The sequence below is a fragment of the Pelodiscus sinensis genome, chromosome 8, assembly GCF_049634645.1.
Source record: "Pelodiscus sinensis isolate JC-2024 chromosome 8, ASM4963464v1, whole genome shotgun sequence".
Lineage (NCBI taxonomy): Eukaryota > Metazoa > Chordata > Testudines > Trionychidae > Pelodiscus > Pelodiscus sinensis.
Window position 1 is genome coordinate 12,714,020 of NC_134718.1, and position 26,181 is coordinate 12,740,200.

General features: G+C 42.1%; 1 protein-coding gene across 5 annotated transcripts in view; it reads left to right on the forward strand.

The window, feature by feature from the left end:
* LOC102460488 (L-threonine ammonia-lyase-like) overlaps positions 1–26,181 on the forward strand; it is a 90,122-nt gene that overhangs the window by 55,778 nt on the left and 8,163 nt on the right. For all 5 annotated transcript variants that reach the window (XM_075934761.1, XM_075934762.1, XM_075934760.1 and 2 more), the window contains 9 exons: positions 379–721; positions 7,561–7,677; positions 8,797–9,038; positions 14,967–15,132; positions 17,235–17,331; positions 18,583–18,658; positions 20,596–20,721; positions 21,719–21,886; positions 22,723–22,780. In XM_075934761.1, the coding sequence (XP_075790876.1) occupies positions 379–721; positions 7,561–7,677; positions 8,797–9,038; positions 14,967–15,132; positions 17,235–17,331; positions 18,583–18,658; positions 20,596–20,721; positions 21,719–21,886; positions 22,723–22,780 (1,393 nt within the window). The remainder of the gene's footprint in view (positions 1–378; positions 722–7,560; positions 7,678–8,796; positions 9,039–14,966; positions 15,133–17,234; positions 17,332–18,582; positions 18,659–20,595; positions 20,722–21,718; positions 21,887–22,722; positions 22,781–26,181) is intronic.

Consider the following 26,181-nt stretch of genomic DNA (forward strand, 5'->3'; position numbering starts at 1 on the left):
GAAGGGAGTGCCATGTTACAAGCCGTTGGTGTTTTTTCCAGACTTTGGTAGTATTGCAAGCATAGTTTTTCAGCCACACTTAAACAAATGAGAGCTTTTGGTGCTGAACACTCTTTAAAAATCTGGCTTCATCCTCCATAGCAAGGGAATTATAATTCCTTGGTTTGTCCACGTGCCGAGTTATCTGCTGCCACCATGCCAACTGGCTAGTTGCATGAGTTTGCTATCCCCATGGAGCATGATAGACAGATACATTAAGGTATTAATGAACTGAGGCATGCAAGTGAAAGAGAAGATGAGGTGTGCTATCCTGTAGTTATCAGTCTTTTAATCATCCAGACTTTCACTGCTCTGTAACAAGGTTTCATTCTTTCATAGGGATAACCGGAAAGTGAAAAAACAAGATGCCCCAGCACGTTGTGAACTCCATTGCTATAAGGAGGGGCCGATTAGAAATGGCCATGTTGGGCAGCGGCCACCGTCCATCAACCCCGAGAGACTGAAAGACTTTGGGGAGGAGGAATACCTGAATGGGGACGTGAAGACCTGGGAAATGAAGATAGTGAGCCGTAATGAGGAACTGCTCAGAGACGCCCTTGACCCAGTTGCTCAGCCGAACAGCAGACCTAGCCGGCCAACCTGTAATAAGCTGATTCGATTTGAAGATATTAGTGCTGCAGCTTTCAAAATCCAGAGTGGCGTCCAGAAAACCCCCTGCATGGTACAGTATTTACAATGCGCCGTTCTCCGAATCTCTCCCATCTCACTGGAGTTAGTGAGAAATGACAGTAGAGCATGCATTATGGGCAGCAGTTGTCTCTGTAGGATGGCCTTTCCAACAAGGTAGCTGATATCAGCCAACATTTATTCTTCTGTATTTTCAGCATTCTAAATTCACAAATGGTTCAGTGACCCATAGAAGTTAAACACTTGCCAGAAGGATCTTCTTACTTAGGCTACGTCTAGACTTCAAGGGTCTTTCGGAAGAAGCTTTTCTGGAAGAAGTCTTCTGGAAAAAACTTATTTAGAAAGAGAGCATACACACAGCAAAAGCACAAAGAAAAAGTGATGTGCTTTTTCAAAAGATAGCGTCCAATCAATGTGGATGCTATCTCGCATTTAAGTTGTGATTAGTTCGGATAGAGTGGCCACCAGGGTACCTGTGTTATTTCCTGGAGGCCTCTTCTTTCTAAATAACTCCCTCTTCTGCATTCACACATGCCTTTTTCCGAAAAAGTTTGTTTGGAAAAAGACTTCTTCCCCATAGAATGAGGTTTACCACTGTCGGAAAAATGCCTCCATTCTTTCAACTTTGTCGAAAGAACTCAATGGCAGTGTGGACGTAAGTATTGTTTTTCCGGAAAAACACTGCAGTGTAGATGCACCCCCTTGGTAGCAATAAAGTGGGTATTGTTGTATCCCTTTTGGCAATGTTACACTAAAGGCTATGTCAGCACTTCTAGCATATACACCTTCTGCTTCACAATAGGCAGACATTTTTCAGCAAAGCCTCAGATTTACGTTTGGTAGAAGATGTAATCTGTGTAATCCAAAGGAGAATATTTTTAAATCCACTTAAAAATTAAAATGATTAGGACCCAGTATCCCCATGGAAACTATGTAAAACTTTTGCTGCGTCCTTTACAAAGCACTGATCTGACCCTTTATATTGCTGGTGCGTAAAGTCGGAGTTCTGGGTTGATGTCTCCAACATTGTGCATGCTGGGGTGTTAAGCAAGAGCTGGATCCAGTGATCCAAATGGGCACTGAAAATCATGGGATCTGTAAAAAGAAAAATGGTTCTAAACATCCCGAGTTAAATTCTGTATGTAGCTTGTAGGGAGCAGGGAAAGTATGGGGATTATGAATTTTGGGTGCTTAGCAGCCCAAATATTTTACTATCTTGAATAAGTGCACACAGCTCAGGATCACTAGCTATCTGTCTTTCATGTGTTCTCTGTTTTTGGTGGGACTTTTTTTCCTTGGACATTCAAGCAACAAGAAAGAATCAGTTGTTTCTTCACTATTTCCACTGTCCAAGGATTGAAATGACATGCGGGAATGCAGTATTCTTCCCCTCCTCCCCCCTTATTTTTCTCTCTAACCATTCCACACTGCTCACAAGTGACAGAAAAAGAATGGGAAAAGTAGCGTATATTTTAAATCAGAAACATTGCTTTCGGCCATCATCTTTCCTTGTGTCTCCTATTATGTCCTGTCTTGTCAGTTTGTGGCGTGATGCCCAAAGCTAAGAATCCCTAACATTTTATATGCAAATGGCTCTGGGGAAGTGTGGGAGACATTCTCTCTGCAGAGTTACAAACAACGGGGTAAATCCGGTATTAGCGGGAATGGTGCACGGTAGAGACAAATTGTTCCATGGGCATGGTATTCCTTAGCTGTACAGTTGAGAATTCTATTCCGTTTTCTCTGACGGTGCCATTTAGATGCTGTGCCTAAATGAACACTGATGCTGACATATTACGTTTTGGTTTATGTGCAGGGTATATATCAGAAAGAGTAGACAAGCATTTGTATTGGAGCCACTGAGTTGGGTGCATGGGTTGTATATATTTCAGGATGCTCAACAACTTGAGTTGGTATTTCTTCATCCGATTCAATACTGCATTAAGGAAAGAAAATCGGAGCCAAGTTAACTTTTTGGTCTGGGTTCATAATGTGCAAATAATTTACCATTTCCTCACTGATTTTTGGCTGACTGTAAATACTGCTTCAGAGGGGTAGCCGAGTTAGTCTGTAATAGGAAAAACTTAAAAAACAACAAATAGTCTGGTAGCACTTTAAAAACTAACAAAACATGTAGATGGTATCATGAGCTTTCGTGGGCATAGCCCACTTCTTCAGATTATCAGAAATCCAGAACCAAGAAACCAATAAATACTGCTGTGGTTTTTAACATGGTTTTTGATTAATGTAACCTCCCTGAAAGACATCTTAAGTCACAGGAGTGCACAGAAAACATGCCTTAAAAGTGCTGGCAAGTGACAAGTTTTATGTAAAAACCGTTCTTTGTAAAGGCCAGACATGAGCATAACAGACATGGGTTATGACTGAAAAGAATGAAAAAGGCCCCAGTGGCTAATAAATTAAAACTGTAGATAAAGATATTAAATGGCAAGTTTGAGTGTAGGGAGCAGAAATGAGTCCATGCTCACGGAGAGCCTGGTCCTTCATTTCCATGCACCTCACACAATCACTTCTCTATGTAAAATGCTACTGCCCAGACTTATGGTGAATATACATCCCATTTTGGCAAGACTAAGAATATTCCCCAACCTCCCCCCCCCATTTTTAAGAGCTTTGTTCTGGCTGTTCTGACTCTTTTGGGAAGAAGTGGGCATGTGACCCATTTGCTGTAGGGCAGAGGCCCTCTTCTGTCAAAAAAGTGGGTGCAGAAGAACGTGCAGCGAGGCAAATGGTGATGTCAGCCCCATGCAGCAGACGTGGGAGGCTTCAGCTCCTACTGCTGCAGAGAAGTGAGATGCAGCGGGCAGGGAGGGTGGTGTGGTGGGGCAGAACAGGCTGCTCTGGCTCCCATGGCCCAAGTGGTACATGTGTGGAGGGTGACGGATGCTGCCACTGTGCGAGGCCCCCTCTAAGATCCTGGGCCAGATTGCTCAGGGAAAGAGGCAAAGTAGGGGCAGCGCTAGGGGAAGGGATGGAGTGTGGGGGAGGGGGCCTTTCACCATGTCCCTCTTGGGGCAGCTCTGCCAGCAGAGGATCGGGGAGCACAAAACACTGGCTGCACAGAGGGAGGAGCTCACTGTGTGACTCCATCGGGAACCAGGACTCAGTGGTGAGGCTGCAGCTGACCCTGACACACAGGGCCGGACTAACTCTTGTGGAGGCCATAGCTATTAGATTTTGTGGGTCCCCCTAGACTCTGGGGTGGGGTACTGGAGGGGGCTGTGGCAAGGGTGTGGGAGGGGATGAGGACTTCGGGGTGGGGTTGGGGTGTCAGGCGCGCGGCGTTTGCAGGGGGAGAGCGCCGGCCCCGAGCGCGCGGCGTTTGCAGGGGACGCTGGCCCCGGGCGCGCGGCACTTGGCAGGGGGGAGAGCGCTGGCCCCGGGCACACGGCGTTTGCGGGGGGCGCCGGCCCCGGGCGCGCGGCACTTGGTGGGGGCCCCGGCCCCAGGCGCGTGGCTATGGGGGGGTCCCCGCCCCCTGGAGCCCAGCGGGCGAACGGCCACACCCTCTGACGCTCGGCAACCTCTAATGGTTGGGGACCACTGGCTTAGTGTATGGGGAGGAGCCAGGTGTGGGGTGAGAGATGCTGCCCCTTGCAGCTGAGGAGCAATGGGTACAAGAAGCGGATGGAGTAGGGGGACATTTTCAGAGCTTCTTCCAGCTGTGGCAGAAATCTGGGAGTAGGTCTGACCCACCCCCAGAAACTGTGCAGGGGAAGAGTTCCCATCTTCCCCAGCCCATCCAGGACTTGGAGCTGAGCCCAGAGCAGGGTAGACCCCACCAGCTGGGTCTTCCCCCATCCCACAGTGATCTACCTCTGCCACCTACCCTGGGCACCTGAAACTTACTGCAGGGGAGGGTCTCAGGACTAAATCTTGTGGCTTTCCTTAGCTTCCCCATCAGAGAGCCATTTTTCTGCAGCGAAGCAAAGAAATCTGCAGGGATATAAATTTTGTGCACGCACCGTGGCGCAGAATTCCTCCTTGAGTAACCGGTACATTGGAGTCTTCCCTTACTCCTTTGCCTCTCCACCAACCCTGCCAGTGAGAGAGCATTCCATGTCATGTGCAATGCTCTGTACACAAGGAAGCATACTGATGCACTGACTCGGGAGCAGGGGGAATGGTCTCTGCTCCTCTGTCAGCATTGGATGGACCAGAACTAGCAATGCAGAAGTGAAAGGTTCCACATCTCATTACGAATCCCCTGGGCCATCTAATTGCCTGCAATGTGTGTTAAATGTTTCCTGTCTGAGCCACACCCATCATGTTAGGCACCCATGAATGTCTTCTCCAAAGCACCACTTGTGGCAAGGTCAGTAGAGCCTTATTTTCTACCTCTGCCCCTGAGGGAAATCAGGGCTTGTTAATCATAATCTGACCCCCCAGCTGCAGTACAGAATATAACATGCCTCGACATCTCTCTGGTATGGTGCCACTTCTTCCATAAAGACACTGATATTGAAAATGCACGTGCAGTATGGCCGACAGCCACCAAGTGTAAGGTGTGGGGGCCCCTGGCTCTGCGCCCCCAAGATGGGCAAGGCCTCAGGCAGAAGGGGTGGGGGCAAACGTAGTCAGCCCTTAGTGCCACCCAGACTGTGGCATGTCCCTCCCAGCCTTCAGCCTCACTCTGTGTGCATTGCTCCCAGTACGGTACTCTGGGAGTAATTCAAAGGGGGCAGCCAGGAGTGCGCATGTGTGTGCACCCGCATGCGCGCACACACACACACACACCCAACCAGCAGGACTGTGTGTGTGCATGCAGATGTAAAGAGTTGAAGCAATAAGCTCATGTGATTGTTTTGGTTCTTGTTGCACATGCTGTTTATGTTACCGCAGCAACGGCAGGCCCCAGCTGAGAACAGGGCCCCAGGGCACTAGATGCTGTATATACCTATGGTAAGAGACCGTCCCTGCCCTATACAGATTACAGCCCTGAGTAGGCACAACAAAGATAAGAAAAGGAAAAACCACACACATAGGGTTGCCAGTTTTGATTGGATGTATTCCTGGAGGCTTCATCAAATGATTTAATCTTTAATTAAAGATTAATTTTTAATCCCTTGAGTGTCCAGGACAAACTTGGCAGTTTGACAAATCTAGGTGCACAAGGTCAGGATATATCTGGGAATAGACAGTTGTTATTACTATGAGGACTATAATCATTATCGTAGTGTGTGTAATATGCATATACATACACTACAATAATGATTATAGTCCTCATTGTGTGTGTGTGTGTGTGTGTGTGTGTGTGTGTGTGTGTGTGTGTGTATACACACACACACATATTTAAAATGTGGGTATATAGGCCTCATGGAGGAAGGTAAGGAAAAATTTGAAGAGGAGGCCTACTAGTTAAAAAGTCACATCATTAATGCAAAGTGTAGATGTAGCCTGAGTTAGATGAGCACCTACAAATAGCTTAATTGAAATAAATTCTAAGAAAAAAATAGATCTTTCTGATTTCTATAAAATGTACTGCACTCTAAAGTCCAACAATCTATAAAATCTCTTACCAAAACTGTTCAGTGGTCATAATGAATATTGCATGATACACTGAAAAATATATAGAGATTAAATATATATTGTCCTGGTATATACTTAAAATAACATAACCTCTTCGTTCTCTGTCCTCAATTAGGGCCTGATCTCAAACTCATAATCCTTATGCCTATCTTAAATCAGTGGAAGTCAGGTCTCTGTTTTATAAAGTTGCTGTTTGCAGTTCATACTGCAGTTACATTCATACCAGATGACTGCAATTCAGTGGCAACTGAAGTGGTTTTGTTGATGTGGAGATGTATGTAATAAAGTAATATAAAACAAACACTAACTTGCATGTAGTATCCGTTTCCATGTGAGCGATGATGCATGTGTGGTATTATGGTAAGGTGGCTCCATACAAGGAAGGAAGTGTAAAATAAAACCTATAACTTTAAGTCTGAAAGGGGTAGTTGTGTTAGTCTGTGTCTGCAAAAACAAAAGCAGTCCTGTGGCACCTGAGACTGTCTACAAAGCAGCATTATTTCAGAATAATGTCAGTTATTCTGAACTGATGTTATTCTGAAATAACACAGAGCACATCAACCCAGCAAGCTATTATTTCGAAATAATGGCGAGCTGGACTTACTCTGACTCCTGTAACCTTCATTTCACGAGTCGTAAGGGCAGTGGAAGGAAGAGTGTTCTTCCTTTGACTTCCTGTTGCGTAGACAGCACCAAAAGCTGAATTCAGCTATTTTGACTTTAATTACACAATTGATGCAGCTGAAGTTGCGTAGCTTAATTCGACTTTGCCCTGCTGTGTAGATGTGCCATTAGAGACTAGCAGATTTATAAGAGGCCATCCCTGGCATAAGCTTTTGTGAGTAAAACACACTTCATCAGATGAATTGGAGTAGAAATAACTTCCTCCTTTTTTATACTAGAACTTATATATAAACCCTGCCTCTCTGCCTCTGTAATTTCCACTCCAATTCATCTGATGAAATGGGTTTTGCCCACTAAAGCTTATGTCCTAATAAATCTGTTAGTCATTGCCATAGGACTCCTCTTTCTTTTAAGTATCACTCTAAATATACCCAAATGACCTTTTACTATAAAATATGTGGCATATACAAAATGGTGCAGTATAAATATTTTATGGACCGTTGTTTGGCATGAGCTACATAACTCCCAGGAATCTTGGAAATTACACCAGACCATTATGTATTTCTAATGGAAATACGTAATTATATTTTCCTGGAATTGACTGATGATTGTGTTCTGGTAAAGCAAGTGAAAGCCTGACTTGAAATCCAGGCAGGTAAAATACCGCTGCAACATAATAAACCTTTTCCTATGTTTTAGTATTCTAGACTCTCAAAGCAATATGGAATGGAGATCTATCTAAAGAAAGAGTTCCTTCAATACACAGGATCTGTAAAGGAGCGAGGTGTACTTTACCTGCTAACATCTCTACAGCAGGTATGACAAATTTTCCAACCCTATAAAGAACACACACAAAAAAAAGCCCCACATGTTTAACCTATATGGAACTTCATGCTGCAAAATTAAAGGTCACTGTATTATCTGTAAATCCTCCCAGATTTGTTGTATTTTCTCAATTAAGTATGTACAGGTGCGACAGTATGTGAATAAATTAATTAAAACATTGTATTCATAGCTTTCTTTGACACATCCACAACATTTTTTCATGAAATCTTATGAGAATAATTGAAGGAAAAATGTATACAGGCAGTCCCCGGGTTACATGGATCCGACTTACATCAGATCCCTACTTACAAACGGGGTGAGGCAACCCCGCACTAGCTGCTTCCCCCCAACAGACCAGGGAGACGCGGAGCGGCTTTTCTCAGCAGACACTTCAGCTTGAGAATAAAGGACTGAGGGAAGTGAGGTGTGGGAGAATAAAACTGAGCTCTGGAGAAATGTTTGGCTAGAGTTTCCCCTACAATATGTACCAGTTCCGACTTACATACAAATTCAACTTAAGAACAAACCTACAGTCCCTATCTTGTACGTAACCCGGGGACTGCCTGTAGTGTGTAGAACTCAAAGCTTTTTCATGGTGTTTGAATGAGCTGATTTTGATGCATATTATATATTACTGGACTGACAAAAAAAATGTTGAATTCCCAAATTCAGGGTGGGTTCTGAGAGAAGAAGCTAAATTAGTGAATGGTTTTGGAGAGAACTCCAGCGGTACTTGAAAACTGGTTTTATCTCTCTTGTTGTACAAGATGTTACCTATCTGTAGAAGAATATTTAGGACACTTGAGAAGTGTTGATTTTTACAGCACCTCTGCATCATTATATTACAGAGAGGGAAAGTGAGGCAGAAAATCAAACATTTTTTCACCAAGTGCAGAGATGGGGACCAGATCTTGTATCAAAATCAGTCTGAGTTTGCCCCTGATTTCAACGGGAGAAGGAGTGAGCTTAGGGAATGTAGAGCTTCAATTTAAGCTCAAAAGTTGCTGACCCCTAGACCGTGTGTTAGGTCATTAGATCCCCTGGAGATGCGTATGCTGTGTACCCATTTTCTGTGGGACTGTGTGATCTAGAAGCAAATGTGTTTTGCAGGAGCAGCAGAGAAAGGGCGTGATAGTGGCTTCTGACAGTAACTTTTCCATGGCAGTCGCGTTCCATGCCTCAGAACTCCGCATTCCAGTATTTGTCATCATGTCAACCAGCACTTCGCCAGTCAGAGTGAAAATGTGCCGTGAGTATGGTGCCCTGGTGATCTCCTATGGCACTACAGCCAAGGATTCCCAGATGCACGCAAAGCGGTTGGCCCAAGAGAATGGCTATCTATACCTTGAAGAGTAAGTGGAAGTTTGATCAGATCATTGTTCTCTGCAAAACCAATTTGGTGTCCTATTTTACTACAACTACAACACTTGGCCTTTGCTCTCTAAAAAATGTCACTGTGCTGATAGTTTATGAAGCAGTGTTCGATTTCGGTCCTTTTCGTGAAGAAAACTGTGGTTATGCTGGACAGAATATAGTGTACAGCAAGGAGAGATTAATGGAATGCAGAGTCTTGCATATGAGGAATGATTGACAAAACTGGGTCTTCTTCTTGAGAGAAGGCGATTAAGAGGTGACATGACTGAAGTATTAAACTAGCTAAGGATGAGTATAAAATTAGGCCTGATTAATTGTTAGAAGAAATTGGATAGGCCATATCTAGGGGACATTGTTTTAAAATGAGAAAATATATGCAAAAAATTCAAGAAGGAGCTGTGTTAGAATGGAACAGTATTTTTATTTTTTATTGTAAAATAAATGGAACAAAGAGGGTTCACAAGTCTTTCCTAATTGGTTCATCCATCTCTAGTTTTGAATTTTGGAGCAGAGTTACTGAATCATAGCTTTTCAGTGCACCATATGTCACTCACCGTTAACATTAACTAGGGCAGCAGGACTTCTATGTATGAATTTGGGAAGGAATATATAGTCTTAGATCAGAACTTTTCAAAGAAATCTAAGGGAGTTAAGTGCCCCAAACAAATGATTATTTTAAAATTTCCTTAGGTTCCTTTGAAAATTGCAGCCCAATTTAGCAACATCTGGGGCTTTCTGGCATCTCCTAGGCCTTGTGCCCAAGTAACTGGTTCCTCATTTACCTGTGTCTCACAAACTTTGACCTGTGTTGCACCAGATGCAACTTTTACTAATGAGAAGTTTTTGCTCCTTTGGAACGCTATATCATGTAAACTAATATCTGCTTTAAATCAGGGTCTTAGCTTGGTTTATAAATCTGGCAACATTGACACAAATGTCTTCCCAGGTTGAAATATCCCTGCTGCCAAGAGGAGGAGCTTGTGAGAATTTCTATAGCAGTTGCAGTTATAATTGATGACTGTAAATATCAATTACAATGTATAGATGCCACCACCAAGTGGCTTTTAATCACCTTGACTAATTCAAAACTAAACTAGAACAAAGAAAAGGAATCTGGTCTATTACTTTGTGTCATCCAGAATCTAAATTCCACATACAAACATCACTCAGCAACCAAAACTAAAAAGAAAGCACAGAGCTGTACCATCAAAAGATGCCTCACTCACTCTTTTGAGTGTGGATTTGAACAACATTCCTGAATGATGAATAGCAATAGAGATATAGCCGTGTTAGTCTGGTCTTGCTGAAACAAAAGTGCTGCATAGTCCTGTCTTTTGTTTCATTCCTGAATGATGGACACTCACAGGAGACATCCTCATGTGTAGCAGTATGTGATCCCCCTTGCTGGAATTCAGTCATGATGTCCATATTCATGCCACACTAGTGGCAGGAGATCTTTGAGCCACATGTCTTCAGGACATCAGCTTTACTTTTCTTGAAGGCAAGCATGTACAATAGCACGGTGACCCCACAACAACGTTGAAGCCTGGATTACAGGGAGACTTGCAAACGCTTCTTCCATGAGTGTCCTGGGTTTTCGTATATAATTCCACATCCAAGTTCTGACCAGATGGGACTATAGTGATGAGCTTGCTACTTCAGGAAGCATGTCTTGTAGTACTCCGGGTTAAAGATCTCTAGAGTTATGTCTGCATCAGTGGCACTCAAAGCCACCACGGGCCCTGAGGCAAGACATGTGAAGGGGGGCCTGGCTCCACTCCCCAGAAGGGGTGGCGGCTTGGCCAGAAGGGGAAGGGCCGGGGGCAGCCAGCTCTATAGGGCTGTTCAGACTGTGGCACTGGGGCCGCCCCCCAGCCGTCAGACTCCCGCAGAGCACCTGACACAGCATCCAACACTCCAGTGGCAATTCAAAGGGCCCAGGGCTCCAACTGCTGCTGCCGTAACAGTAGTGGTAACTAGGAGCGTCAGGCCCCTTAGAATCGCTGTGCAACTGTCCCTTGCTTCCCCCTCCCTACCTCTTGTCAGCAGGCCTGGTCTGCATGATGAAATTATTATAAGTTAGGTGCTTAGACCTTGAGGATCTGAGCTCAGAAGCTTTGAAAGACAGGTAAAAAAAACTGTGCTTTGCAAAATTTGTAATATAATGTCTGAGATCGGGAGCTTATTTTCAAACATTGGGCATATGAATCCTACATTTTGGAGGTAAATAGGTACCAAAAAATTAGTTTTACATCACAAGTGCTAACTTTAGCATCCAAATGCGAGATTCATGTTCTATTAAATTACTGTTTATGTATAAAGAGGGAAGTGAAAGAGCTACTTATATTTGCTTTTATATCTAAGCTTGTAAAGATTTAAAAAAACATTAATGAATTAGTTTCATTATGAATCAAAGTTTTAAACATTAAAATAGGCTTGGTTTGGAGTCCTTTCTAAATGTTAGCAAGGAACATGGGACTGTTTAAAACGCCTGTCCAAGTTGCTAATTGGAATGTTCATCTTGATCTATGAAAGGCAGTCTAGCATTTGATACAGCTTTGCATTTCAAAAGCAGCTGTGTTTGTAAATTGAAACTTCCAGAGCCACAATCACCTTTGCAAGTTCTCATGAACTTCAACATGTAGATTGCAAGGGTAACTTTTTTTAAAAAAAACTCTAATTCTTGGTTGTGGGGAAAATGTTCTAACTTCCTCTGAGAATTTTTCAAAGCTCCAATGGTATTTTTATCTTGCTTTACTTTTTAAACAATCATTAACAAAGGCAGGAGGGAGGACCTTTTGGTTATTGCCCTAGGTCGGGAGTCCGTTCCCAGCTTTTCTGCAAACTTCATGTGACCTTGAGCAAATTGATTAATCTCTCTTTGCCTCATCTGTAAAACAGGGATAATAATGAATGTTCCCCTCTCTGTGTCTTCTCCATTAATGTTACAAATTGTTCAGGGCAGGCGACTGTCTTTCACCGTCTATGTCATGGCTACTCAACTTTGGAGGTGCTGGGGACCACAGTGATACTCACAGCACATGCCGAGGCTCATAACTTAAGTTGCAAATAGCTTCTTTCATATTGACAGGCATGAATACAAAGATTAAGGCAAGACTACACAACACACAGGCCCCATTTAAGTCAGTTCTGCTGATATCAATAGAAATGCAATATTTATCCAATTTCCACCCATATGACAGCACTTTTAATGAGCAACAACAGTCCATAAATTTAATTACTAAAACACATATCAACAGAAGACCATTATATCGACTCACCGTTGTGAAGCATGTTCCCAGTGGAGGTCATGTTCAAAGGATTCCACCCACGGGCCATGTGTTGATCCCCTTATAAACCCAAACTGCACCACGGTCCGCAAACAACCGTTGAGTTGCCCAGGTCTATGTAAAGTAGCAAGCACATTGGAGCCGTAATCTCTGTTGGGAGCTTTTAGGTGTTGTTATAATACAAATAATTAATGAATGAACACAGCCCCTTGCACTAGTGGTAAAACTAAGGGGTGATGAATATTTTGCCAGAATATAAAAAAGGAAATCATTGGTACAGTAATTCTGCTTGGTTTATTGATTTGCCAGAAAATGTAGAATGCACACAGGTACTTAACAGTCTTATAGTTTCCGATTAATTTGTTATTCTTCAGGTTTAATTTAAATGATTCTAAATCAGCCAACTCTGAAGTTAAATGATCTTTTGTTGTACCTTTCAGGCTGTGTGCATTCTTAAGCTATGGCTACACTGTAGCTTTCTTCCGGAAAACCTTATGCAAAGGAAGTGCAGCATGGAATATCTCCATGCTTCATTTGCATAATTAATTAGTAGCTGCTTTTGTGCAAGAGGCTTTTGTGCAAAAAGGAGCTGTGTAGGCGGCTCCTTTTTGCGCAAAACCCCCCTTTTGCATAAGAGCTGTTCTTCGTCATTTTTTCAGGAAGAATGGCTCTTGCACAAGAGGGGTTTTTTTGTGCAAAAAGGAGCCGTCTACACAGCTCCTTTTCGCACAAAAGCTTCTTGTGCAAAGGAGCTGCTAAGTAATTATGCAAATGAAGTAAGGCAATATTCCACACTATACTTCATTTGCATAAGCTTTTCCGGAAGAAGGCTACAGTATAGCCGTAGCCTCAGTATGTTCGGTAAACTGCCTGTCGCTGTGTTTTTTTTCCCAATGAATACTTAGGCAGACTAAATACTCTTAGGCTATGTCTAGACTGGCCCCTTCTCCGGAAGAGGCATGCTAATTTCTCACTTTGGAATAGGGAAATCTACGGGGGATTTAAATATCCCCCACGGGATTTAAATAAACATGTCCGCCGCTTTTTTTCCGGCTTGGGGAAAAGCCAGAAAAAAGCGTCTAGACTGGCGCGATCCTCCGGAATAAAGCCCTTTTCCGGAGGATCTCTTATTCCTACCTGAAGGAATATTTAAATCCCCCGCAGATTTCCTTATTCCAAAGTGAGAAATTAGCATGCCTCTTCCGGAGAAGGGGCCAGTCTAGACGTAGCCTTATTCTTCAGGGAGGTTTTCCAAGGTGGGCGTTAAGATACCAGATTTTGGCTCTGAATAGCAGAAAGATTTGTGCTCCACTGGTCTGCTCTGTATCTATGGGTGCATCTACACTGTAGATACGCAATTTTGATTTTATTTTTATTTTATTTTGAAATAGGCTGTTTTGAATTTTGGCACATCTACACAGCGCCAAATTTTGAAATAAAGCGCTATTTGAGCCATCCCTTAACCCTTGTGCAATGAGGTTTATGGGGATGATATTTCAAAAAAAACAGGCGCGTTCCTTGGACGTGGGGTAGCTAGTTTGGGATACCTCCAGTATCCTAAAATAGCCATGCAGTGATGATGTTCCCTATGTGACTACATAACCGCAGGGCTTCCATGTCCTGTAAATTCTCATTATTGTGAGCACTAAATCATGCCCCATTGAACAGAAACAGCTATACCTACACTAGATTCCTTATTATTGCTTACCAAGTTGACTGGAGGATATTAGAACTCATGAAGCCTAAGAAAGGGGTTGCAGCAGTAAGGGGCACGCTCTGCTTTCCAGCAGTTGAAATAGCTGACAAACAGGCCAATCCAGAATTCACTTGGCCTTCGTTCTCGTAACCTGAGAGCTAGAAGGATAGGCTTTTTAGGGGCAAAAACCTCCGCTCATTCATCTAGCAAAGCATTTTTTGTCACTTTGATCCGGACTCACCTGGCTGAAATCCATCACTGATTGCATACTGTAAAGTGGCAGAGATCTTGAAATATTTGCTGACCTGGCTGCAAGTGCTGAATTGTCATCTGTTACTTTTTGTGGGATTATTTTGTTCCAAGTTGCCTTTCGATGTCACTTTGTTTCCAGAAGCATCTGGATTACTAAGTCTCAGAGGGGTAGCTGTGTTAGTCTGTAACTTGAAAAATGAGCAGTTCAGTGGCTAAATTCTTACAAATTAAATATATTATAGAATCACGAGCTTTTGTGGGCAAAACCCACTTCATCAGATGACCTGGAGAGGGATGACAGGAACCCAGAATTTATAACAGAAGAAGAGGGGGAGGAAAGGTACCTGTCAGTTGTAGGACTGGTGCGAATGTAGCTAATTACGTGGGCTGGACATGTCCCGTACATAGCTTTTGATGTGAAAATGAGGAGTTAAATGCAAGGAAGGCTGGCTTTATAATGCAACATCCAGTTACTGTGGTTCATTGCAGCAATATCTATAGCTGCAATCTATCTTAGGATCTGGTCAGTAGCAGTATTAAAATGTCCGGGAGGCTTTGCCAACAGTATACATTCCCATAGGTGGTTTTCCTGATGAACTGTGTCTGTACAGCTGTGAACTGTTAACAGGTCCCAACTCTTCAATGACTTGTTTGTTCTTTCCTGACAGGGAGGACAGTGCTATGTACCTGTCAGGGCTGGGTACCATGGGATTGGAGATATATGAACAAGTGCCAAAGCTGAATGCTGTGATTTTCCCTGCAGGAGGGCACTGTGGATTGCTGGCAGGTTCAGCTGCTGCCCTCAAACATCTCAACCCACATATTGCTGTGATTGTAAGTTCTCTCTGCCATTCAGTTGTGTGTTTTGAGAGGTTTATCCACCTATCTCTCAAGCTTCAGAAAGGTGTATTCTACTAAGGGTCTGTGTACGCTGCAGACCGAGGTTATTGGTTCCTACAGACCTTCTCCATGAAAACTTTTATTTTAGAATTTGGGCTGCCTGCTTCAATTCTTGGTTAATTGTTTGTTTGGGTTTTTGTTAACTGTGAGGAACCCTTTTTCAAAGTAAATTAAACCAAACTCCACATCTGAATTTTTGACCACTTTTTTTTGTTTGTGTGATGGATTTAGGACTGTTTGTTTAGCTTGTATGAAATCTGTGTGATCTTATTAAAAGTCTTTTTAGCTGTTTCAAAGTTTTGGGACTCTACAGAACTCTTATTTGAAAGACCTCCAAATAGAGAGATCCCCAAAACAGCATGGTAGTAACTTACTCCTGGAAGGAGCAACCTACTCAGGTTAAAACTGAGGTCTCTGTTAAAACTGTGGATTATTGTTTAAAATTTGTCCATAAACAAACCAGTCATCCCAAATTGTACACAGAATCACCCCTCATGGCTCTTGATGTAGATTTCAGCTAGTTGCTGTAGAAACTATAAGTGGTGGGACACAACGGACAAAATATTTCTGTATGATAAAATGTTACTTGACATTGAAAGGTTGAATGACATTAACCATCTGCAAATGTACAATAGTTGTAAAAATGCTACTTGGGTGGTCTTGCTGTTCCTAAAGATGGGCTCCAAACTGCACTTTGAATGCAAACATCTCTAAATTTTAAGAAGTTGGAATCAAGAGCCAAATTTTTAGTCTCTAGTCCATCTCTATATATTAGTAATAGTGGTGGTGATTATTCAAAATAAATGATATTTATATATTAAAAACAAGGGGATAAGACCTGAGATCTTTACTTTTTCTTTAACTCAATCCTGGGACTTTGCCTGAATATTGTGAACTACAGACTTAGCCCAAGGGGGAAAGACCTACGCTGAATATAATAGAAACTTTTATGAATCTTTGATGCGACAGAAATCTACAGAGAACCGTCAAACTCAAGCCTAGAAAAGTATATGAAGCTGTTGATACTATTTCATTATTCCCCATATCTTTGCAACAGATTAATATAAGGCCTGGGTACTATTTAAGACCTATTTTGAGGACTTAAGTGACACATCAGCCTTGTGCTTTCCCTGTGCATCAGGGTGAATTTCACCCTGTTTTAGTATGTATCTTATTTTTTCCCTATTTTTATGTAAACCCTGTAGAAAAGTATGCCCATTTAAGATAGCTGGGCCTAATGTGTTCCCTTCTTAGGGAGGGATGCAATAATCCATACAACTTAATTGTTGTTTCCTTCTCTGACACAAAGGAACTGTTGGATTAAACATGCGTTTTTATTTATTGCTTGCTTCTGTTACAGTAGAATTTGATGTTCTTTAAAAGGACTCTTTTTTACAATCAAGTGACAAGTCAAAAGGAACAATTCAGACTCCTTTTACAAGCTTATTCTCTCATGTCAAAAGTTATAAGGAATTAAATTTCACCTATCTGGAAGGGTTTAGTGACTGAGAAATTTGCAGAGGAGCACAGTCAAGGTAAAATCATTAACTAAAATAAACAGACCACTTTATCCAATCAAAATAATGGCCAAGACTAAAACTAAAAGGATTTTTAAAATATGTAAATAAATGGCAAAAATTCAACTAAAGGAAAAATTACAACTCGTCAGTCATCTTCTAATTATAGAAACTAGTCAGTTTCACTTTGTTTGGCACCAGTACTGTACAATGCTGCTGTGTATTGGGTCCCTTATGGTTTAGATCCTTTTGAAATTCACACGAATATTTCTGTACATTTTTTAAACCTCTCCTCATCCCAATTTTGAAAGGAAAACCTAAATTTGAGGTCTTTACAAAACAGGCAAAATATCTTTAGAACTAGGGGAGAGGTAAAATTAAATTGGCAACAGGGGTTCATAGTGGTTGCTAATCATGACAATAAACTTTGCCCAGACTATACAGAATTTTGTTTCCTTAGTGTTGGTGGTTCCTGTTGTAACTTGATCTGCATGGTAGTATTTTCCCCCCTGTTCTCAGGGTGTTGAATCGGAGAGTTTCCCTGTATTACAACAATCATTAAAGACCGGCAATCCTATTGAAGATCAGCCCTGTAGCAACCATCAGTTTTATGGAGGTAAGAGTGTAAATTCGGACAATAAACGTTGTAATGAATTTCAGCAACCTGTGTCTCCTCTTTTTCAGTCAATCCACATCAGGAGTGAAACATCTGTTTTTATTTAGGGCCAGATTTTGCCATCTGTATCATAACCTTACTCCACTAATATCAGTGTGACAACTTGCAAAGTTAGTCATTAATCAACATTAGAGGTATAAAACAAGGTAGCAGCATTTGGAAATTGGGTTATCAGTTTTTGCAGGTTTTCATTTAATTTTCAGAGAAAGATGTATATTAAAACAAGAACAAAAAACCTTGTTTAGCTGACTTTCAGAGCACCTATTTGAGTTCAATGAGAGCTAGAGATCAGCCCCTCTGAAAATACATCTGTGGGAGGCTACGTCTAGACTGCAAGCCTCTTTCAAAAAAGAGCATCTAGACTACAACCAGTACTTTTGAAAAAGCAAGCCACTTTGAAAAAGCAGGCAGTCTGGATGCTCTCTTTCGAAAAAGCACAGTTTGCATTATATAGCGCCTTTCGAAAAAAGCCATTATTCCTCGTAAAACGAGGTTTTCTGTGGTCGAAAAACCTGCCACATTCTTTCAATTTACTTTTGAAAGAACGTGGCAGCAGTCTAAATGCAGGGGAAGTTTTCTCAAAAAAATGCTACTTTTTAAAAAAAAACCTCTGTAGTCTAGACACCCCTACAGAATGTGCAAAAATCTCCCCTTCTTTCTTAACAATCTCTCCACTCCAACTTGCCACGTCCTTAGCACACATGCACTCTCATATCAACTTGGGGATATTCTTCCATTTAATCAAACTAGAGATGGCCAAAACCAAACTTTTTAGTACTCTTAATAATCCCTCCCCTCCTTATTCTCCTTTGCTGATGCCCCAAACTTGATATGCTTTTCAATTCCTCCTATTGATTTATGATAATATCTATTTTGGGTGCTGTTTGCAGGCACATGGAAGACCACAAATCATTGAAGTCAATGGGACTTTGCAGGCAGAGGGGTTAAGCTGTATGGTTCTTACTACAGATCTGGGGTCTTAGATTGTAAATGCTTAGCTCGCTTATGTTGGCACACTACTCTTATTTGGATACAGAAAAAATTGATAATTAAAATAAGTCTATTTTATAAACTTCATCATGGCAATAGGCTGCGTTTATTTCATTTCAAACAAAACAAAGAAGCCCGGGCCAAATTTGGACATGACTAATACTGCCAGCTTCACTTTTAATATGTTGCTTAAATCTGCAGATATGAATGGCCCTTGTTTTGGTACCAATTCTTTGCAATTGACTGGGAAGCTTGTAGACAAAGTTGTTACTGTCAGGTAGGTGAAGAAAAACAATGTAGTGAAGAATGTTGACTCGAACGGGTATTTGTGAAATGAAATACTGTTGTATGCTAGAGACGGACTATACAGGCTACTCCCTTAGGGCCTGATCAGTCCTGACTTCCATTGAATTGATTTTGTTCATTTGCTGAAAAAAAATCAAAGTTTCAACTGCTTGGGATGGCAGGATCAAGCTCTGAGGTCTTGCATGAACTCTTTGAAGTCAGGAGCAGTTTTTCAGTTGACTTTCTCTGGCTTTCAAATGTGGTGGGGAGAGGGAGAACCTTCAACTAAGTGACAATAATACAATATGTTAAGTCGCACTTATAGTCCCATCTGTTTTGGCATTCATTCCACTGTATGGCCTTCAGCTGTGTTTTTATATAGTGTCTTTCATATGAACGGCATACCAAGTAATTTCAGGCGCATAAATAATATTTACCCAGTTATATATTTTACAAATAGGAAAGAGGTATTTAGAGACAAAAGCAAAGGAGAGAGGTGTTTTCATGTGAGATTTGAAACTGAGAGAGACTGGCAGGGAAATCAAGGGAGACTCTTCCAAATAACATGGCATTTGTGGGTGACTGTAGGGAAGTTGTAGCTGATGTTTATATTACTACAGTGCTATTTACCTTCACATACGATTAACCCATGGAAGAAATGTAAGCCAGATCCACCATTGGGGTAGACTGGCCAGTTGAAGATGAACTCCTTTGCTTTTTCTTAGGCAACTACGCTTGCGTTATCTACCTTGAGAGAGTGCAGGTCCTCTTAGGCCGGGAAGGTCGTCTCAAGGTACATGACACCAGCTACATAAATAATATAGTTGGAGTTGATGTACCTTAAGCTGAGCTCAGCACCATGGAAGGTCATCAGGAGCAAACACTTGCATCAGTTTCCCTTACTTCTCATGAATCAGAGTATAGGCATTGACAGAGGCACCCTCGGTGTTGGATTTAGCATGTCTTTTCTAGACCTGCTAAATCGAACACCAGGAGATGGATCTCTGGTGTGGTAAGTATAGACGTGGCCTGAGTGACGGATGAATTGTGGGGGAAATTATTGATGGATATTTAAGCTAATCAAGATTCAGCCATGTCCATGAACCTTTTATGTTCATTTTCTATAAACATTCAAGCCCTCCAACTTTAGCAGTGTGAATATTGACAAATTGAACATGAAGCTCAAGTGACTTTTGAATTGTGCATCATACAGTGGAATATACAGTTCTACGTTCTTTTCTGTTTGGAAGATTATAAAACCATGTCAAGTGACTTTAGTATATAAACAACAAAGCACAAGTTGCAAATATTATCAGTTTGAAGGCCAAGATTTAGGTTCTAATGAAAATCACTATACATTAAATTAACACAAAAAAGAGAGAATTTGGGTGGCTCATTGTGGCAGGAAAAATGACAAGAGTCACCAAGAAGCATGCACACGCATAGCAACTTGGGTTCAAATATTGGATACTATGAGCAAGCCCAGTCCTGCAATCCTTATTGACGTGTTTGGTCCAAGAGTTGCAAAACAGCTATCCATCAATTAAACAGGCTCACTCTTGTGGTGGAGCAAAAGCCCTTTAAACAGCAATGCTACACAACAGTCCAGGTCAGCCTGTAGGAAACAACTAATCCAGGGGAAATAGCGGGGTAGGTAGATGGGATGTACTTATCCAACTGGAGTTGAGCCAGGATGCCAAGGCTAAAGCCTCAACTCTTGCAACAAGTACCATGTGACCTTTTGGGTTATACTATTTTCCCACCCCGCAGAACAATTTCCCATAATGCTATGGTAGGGCCTCTTCAATAAACCAACAGAGGGCCAAAGGAATCCCTTAATACATAAATATCCTATCTCTTCCTGCTAACTGTGGTTTACATTCTCTCTCTGTGTGTGTTCAGTTTTGACACTGCTCCTTTTGCCTTCAGGGAGGAGGACGTTCTCATTTCCATGCTGCGGTTGCTGGAGTATGAGCGAGCCACGGTGGATGCTGAAGGAGCTATTGGACTCGCAGCCTTAGTTGCTGGGAAACTGCCAGAGTTAAAGAATAAAAGGTGCAGCGTCCATACGCCAGCTGCTGCGAACACGGGGCTTATCAAGGAAGTCATAGGAGAGAGCGGGCTGTACTTCTCACACTCATTCTTCTTTATTCTGAATGTTGAGTCACCCACTACTCTCAGTGGAGCCTGCACTAGTGACAACTTTCTGAAAGAGAGGGGAAAAGGCCACGGCCTCACCTGAAATGGAACTACACAAATTGACCCCAAGGGTTCAGTCTTGCAAGAGGTTGAGCCCTCTGGCCGCAGCATAAATCAATGTGATTTTACATGTGGTTAAAAGATAAGCATGTGTGTAAGCAGGCGGCCGGCAGCTTCTGCAGGCCCCTGGGCAAGGTGTGGGAGGACCGGCTCCAGATCCCAGAAGGGGCAAGCCCTGAGGCAGAAAGGGAGGGGCTGGGCAGCCTGCCCAGAGTGTGGTCCTGGGCCTCTCCAGCCCTCAGAGCTCCACGGACTTCCGAAAGAGCGTGTAGACGGGTCCAATGTCAGAAAATCCTCTTCTGGAAAAAGAATCGGAAGAAGATATGCAAATGCAAGCACAATTTGCATACTTTCTTCGAAAGCCCCCTTCCCCAGCATAGCTGCACCCTACATGGCATCACCCCTCCCCCAAAGAAACGCAGCCACCTCCAGCAGCAGACCGTATTAATGATGCTGTCAGGGCAGTATAGGCTCCCAGAGAAGATCTATTAAACTGATAATATCACTTCCTGAAGTAGGTAATTTTTTTCCTCTTGTGAGGTCCCTCGTCCAGGTACCGACCAGACTCTGCCTAGCTAGTGAGAGTGAGGTGATCATAGCATGAGGTGGATATGCAGGTAGACACTATCTGAACAGTAATAGAAGAGGATAGCTACTGCAAACAGCAAAAGCAGCATTGCGTACTGTATCAACACGGTTCCTGAAAAAGCTGCATCACTCTCATATAACAATTCTGTAGAGATTTCTTTTGCATAAATAAGAAGTAAGTTGTCCTGTTTGCTCTTGTTTTCAGAGTGGCAATCACTGTATGCAGTGGTAACTTGGAACTACCTTTGATGAGACAATGCATAGATCGTGCCCTGATCCTTGACAACAGAGTGTGCAAATTTTCTCTCCTCCTCTCTGATTGTCCAGGAGATATTTCAAAGCTACTGGAGATACTGACTCGGGAGGAAGTGAGGTAATTTAGAATCCTGTGCATACCGCCAATATTACATTGTTGAGAAAATAACACAGTGGACACAGGCATGCTTATAAGTGACAGCTCCTGCAAAGGGAGTAATCCAAGGGTTACACAAGTGACAACAGGAACCCAGGGAATCTGTTTATATAGTATTGCTGTAGCCTTTGTTGGAAACCTTTCCCTGTCTCAGGCTGAACATTGGTATGTGCTCTCCGTAATAGGTCTACAACTCTCCTGAACTGGATGGCTCATCAATGTTGAAATGTAGAATTTCATTGCAAGGTCTCTATTTTTATTAAAACAAATATGAATGGCTGGCTGACCCATGATGTGCTAGTCCGTCTCCTAGTTGTTTTAATCTTTATAAATGCTGCTTAGAAGCATGAAACAGTTTAGCGTACAGGGCAAATCCTGCCTTCCTAAGCAATACAAGGCCTGTGCACACCTACAACATTTAGGTTTTGTCTCTTAAAACTTTGACCCTATAAATGAAATACATAGTTGTAAAAAGCAAAGGCATCTCTATTGGTGAAGTGCTAACGGAACTTGCAGACCAAGTGCTCCATGGGAGAGTACTTGGGCTGTGAAAGGGGAGATGCACTGGAGAATGAAATTGGAAAAAAAATTCTTCAGGATTAAGTTACTGCAATGCCTTTCAATGCATTCTAATTTCTCTGTTCTTGGTTGCTCCGATCCAGCAATTGTACCTTGGCCCAACTATGCAGTTCCATTTAATTGCTGCTATAAATTCCCCAGATATGTGCTATCACTTACAGAAAGCATTTGATAATGACAAGGATTTGCACCACTAATCCATGTTTGGTTTGTTCTAGGGTGTTGGACATCAAACAAGAACACGCATTTGTAACATCTGACCTCTTCTCCATTGAGGTAAGGAGAAAAATGCAAGTTCAGTCGCTTGAGCTGTGCTGGCTTTTCACAAACTTGGCTGTAATTATGGAGAAGTTCGGACTCCTGCCTTCATATAGCTTCCCAGGATCATGTGGGTTAAGGCACTGAAATGCAGCTCAGCAGAAAATACAGGCTTTGTAAGCAGGATGTTAGATAATCAGCAGTATGCTGTTATAGGGCAACTTAATCACTGTGTTCGTAACAGGCATATAAATAATCCTTGAGTAGCTTCTCCTGTCATTGAAATGCAGCCAGTTTGGAGTGCAATACTGCAGCTGTTGGTATTGCAAGGCTACTTCGTATATAACAGTTCTAAACCAGAAGGGATGAGACACAGCATCCAGCTGAGCCCTCAGGAGGAAGTGTCCCTCCCCAAGCTTGCTTTGGGCCCAGATGTTGCTATTCTTGGCCAAAGTGTCATGGCATCTTTGACCAGAGGTGAGACCTCAGTTCTGAACTTCTCTCTCCTCTTTCCCAATCCCAGTAGCTTGCAGGCAGTTCTGAAAAATCCGTGAAAGAGTCTGTTCTATTTGCACTGAAAGTGGTGGGAAACGTTGACCCATGGACTGGAAATGGATTTTTTTTCCAAACATTTGATTTGACAGGAAGGCTTTGTTCTGGGCTTTTTAAAGGCCACAAAATAACCAGAGAAGGTGGAGGTGGTGATGCCACAGCCATTCTTATTTTTAGCCTACTGATTATAGGGCACTGACTTTGGAGATGGGGGTTTGCTTTTCCCCTCTGCCTGATGGGTTTTGAAAGATAGTCTCCTATGTAGCAGGAAAGCAAACCAGCCCGAGGGCTCACGGAGTGTCTCAAACACTCCAGTTGGTATTGAAGTTATTCCGCTTCATATAAATAGAGCAATTGGAGCAGCGACTTGAACTTAAGAATCCCACATCTTCAATGATGTTAAAAGGCTGTAGCATCGTTGTCCCTTGCCCCAATCACTATTCACTGTCATGCACAATTGAATGATGTGCCTGAAATCCGTAGGAATTAGGTACCTAAATACGTTTGACTATCTGAGCTCTAAGAGTACGTATACAATGCAGCGTTATTTGGGGAGCCTTCTGAAATCCCGAATAGCATTGACCGCGTCTTGACAGCATACCTGTTATTTCAAAATGTAATCGAAATAATAGGCGCATTATTCTGACATCCCGGTAAACCTTGTTCCATGAGGATTAAGGGACTTCTTGGAATAGCGGTCTATTTAGAAATTTGGCACTGTGTAGAAAGCGCCAAATTTCAAAATAGACTATCTCGAAATAAGCTTGAAATAAGGTACACAATTTGCATAGCTCAAATTGCGTAGCTTATTTCGAGCTAGTGCTTCAGTGCAGACACACCCTAAGAATCCTTTAGAAAAATGTTACTCTTCAGTTGAACAGTCTGGAGTAAACTTTAAAGCCCCTTCTAGTTTCACCTTATTGGAATTCAAGAGGTTTCTCAAGTAGATTTTCATGAAAGTGTTTGACACTTATTTATATTACCAAATCACTTGTATTAGATCATCTTTCCTAGTTTTTTGGCAGAGAATATTAAGAGATTTTTTGTTTTTATTGAACCATTTGCAACATGATGGGTCTGTTAGAATATTGAAACCACATATCATCTCTGACCAAAAAAGTTGGCCATTACTCATGGCTGCTTTTAAACATGCTCTGTTTTCATAGGTTTCCATTCCAGTAGACTCGTAGAGTTGTACTTTACGAAGATTTGGATGGTTAGTTAATCAAATGGTCAAAGTGTTTCACAATGATCTCAATGATGATTGTTAACATTACTGGAAGGGGCTTGAATACCTTTGTACTACAATTAGAGATGAGCCCTGAGCTGCAAAGTTGAGATCGAGGCCAAAATATCCCAGAATTGTGTTGATGATATTTTTCATCCAGCACATTAGAGTTAATCCTCAAATTTAGTAATTGTGGATATTTGTCCTTTTGGAGGCAAGCAAAGCCATTGAAATGACATAACACTAAGTAGCAACCCTTTTGTTTAAGGTTCTGAATGCTCAGGAGTTAAAAGTAAAAGTTAGGGTTTCATAGCAACATTGATTTACCCACATTGTGCTTACTTTGCATTTCTTTTCTTCATGTATTGCTTTTAAGGGTCCAGGACTTGCTTCAGCAAAGCCCTTCAAATGTACTTAAATCCACAATTCCATGAGGATTTCCCCCTTTCTCACTGAGTAATGTGAAATTGGAAATGAATGAAACTAAACTGAATTAAGGCCACTTCAGCTCTGATTGAGTGTCCACAAAGGGTTTCAATGCAGTTTAATGAATCCACTGTAAATACATACCTTTCGTTAAATCAGACTAACTTTCTAGAGCATCTCTGCCTGGACAAGCACTGAAATACATGCTCACTCTTGTAAACCCAGATGAGGAAATCTCTAATTGAAATACAGATTAATTGTGAGTGCATTGGCTCATTGAGAGAGCTTTAAATCACTCTAGTGCTTAATCTTCCCTGTGATTTACAGCTTCATTTCCAAGAAGAGAAACTTGGCTTTTACTCACTATTTATCCTGATGATGGAGTGACTTTACTCATTGGCAGGATGCCTTGATGAACTAGTGTTGGCTGATTTGGTACATATCTGTGGAAAGATCTTTGCCACTAGCCAGTTGGTGTGTGCTGATGGCTTAAAAAAAAACTGTGTCCAATCACCCTTTCTGTTTTTGGAAAAATCATTGCAGGAATTTTTGGTCACCTATGCAATGGGATTAGCTGCTTGTATTCTTTAGAATGTGCAAGAACACCTTCTGGAGCTCTTCTGTTTTGCACCTCTGATTACGATTCTCTACTCGTGTGAGATTTTTGTCTTGCAGTAGATTGCAGACCCTGGTCAGGCAGCAACAGCAGTGTCACCATGAACCAGGTCATGTTGAAGTTGGTAGTTTTGAAACAGAGAAGATTTTTCACTTGTTAATAGTCCTTGGCAGTTTAGATACAACTAGGAGTGCACAATTTCCTGAAGAATTTGTTTTTAAATACACATCTCGTGTTTACACCCAGCAGAATCTGTTTATAGAGAATGGTAGAACGCCATTCCTTGTGAGTTTGGTTGCAAATATGGATTCCAGCGTTGCAAGAATATCCCCTTCCCCAAATTTTTCTCTCTGCCATTTCCTCCTTTCTGCATACTAAGGCCAACAGATCTCTTCTGAGGGCTGATAATCCTAGTCTCTCCCTACTGGGGTATTTCAGAGAGGGTGCTTGATTTTAGTGTGGGTTTAGGTGTCAGTGTCTTTTGAGGAGCTGGATCCAGGTGACCAATTTGGGACTTGGACTTGTTCCTAGCCTAGCTCCCACATGGGACAGTAAAATGTGTCTGGTTCTAGAAAATTGGGGACACCTTGGGAAGCC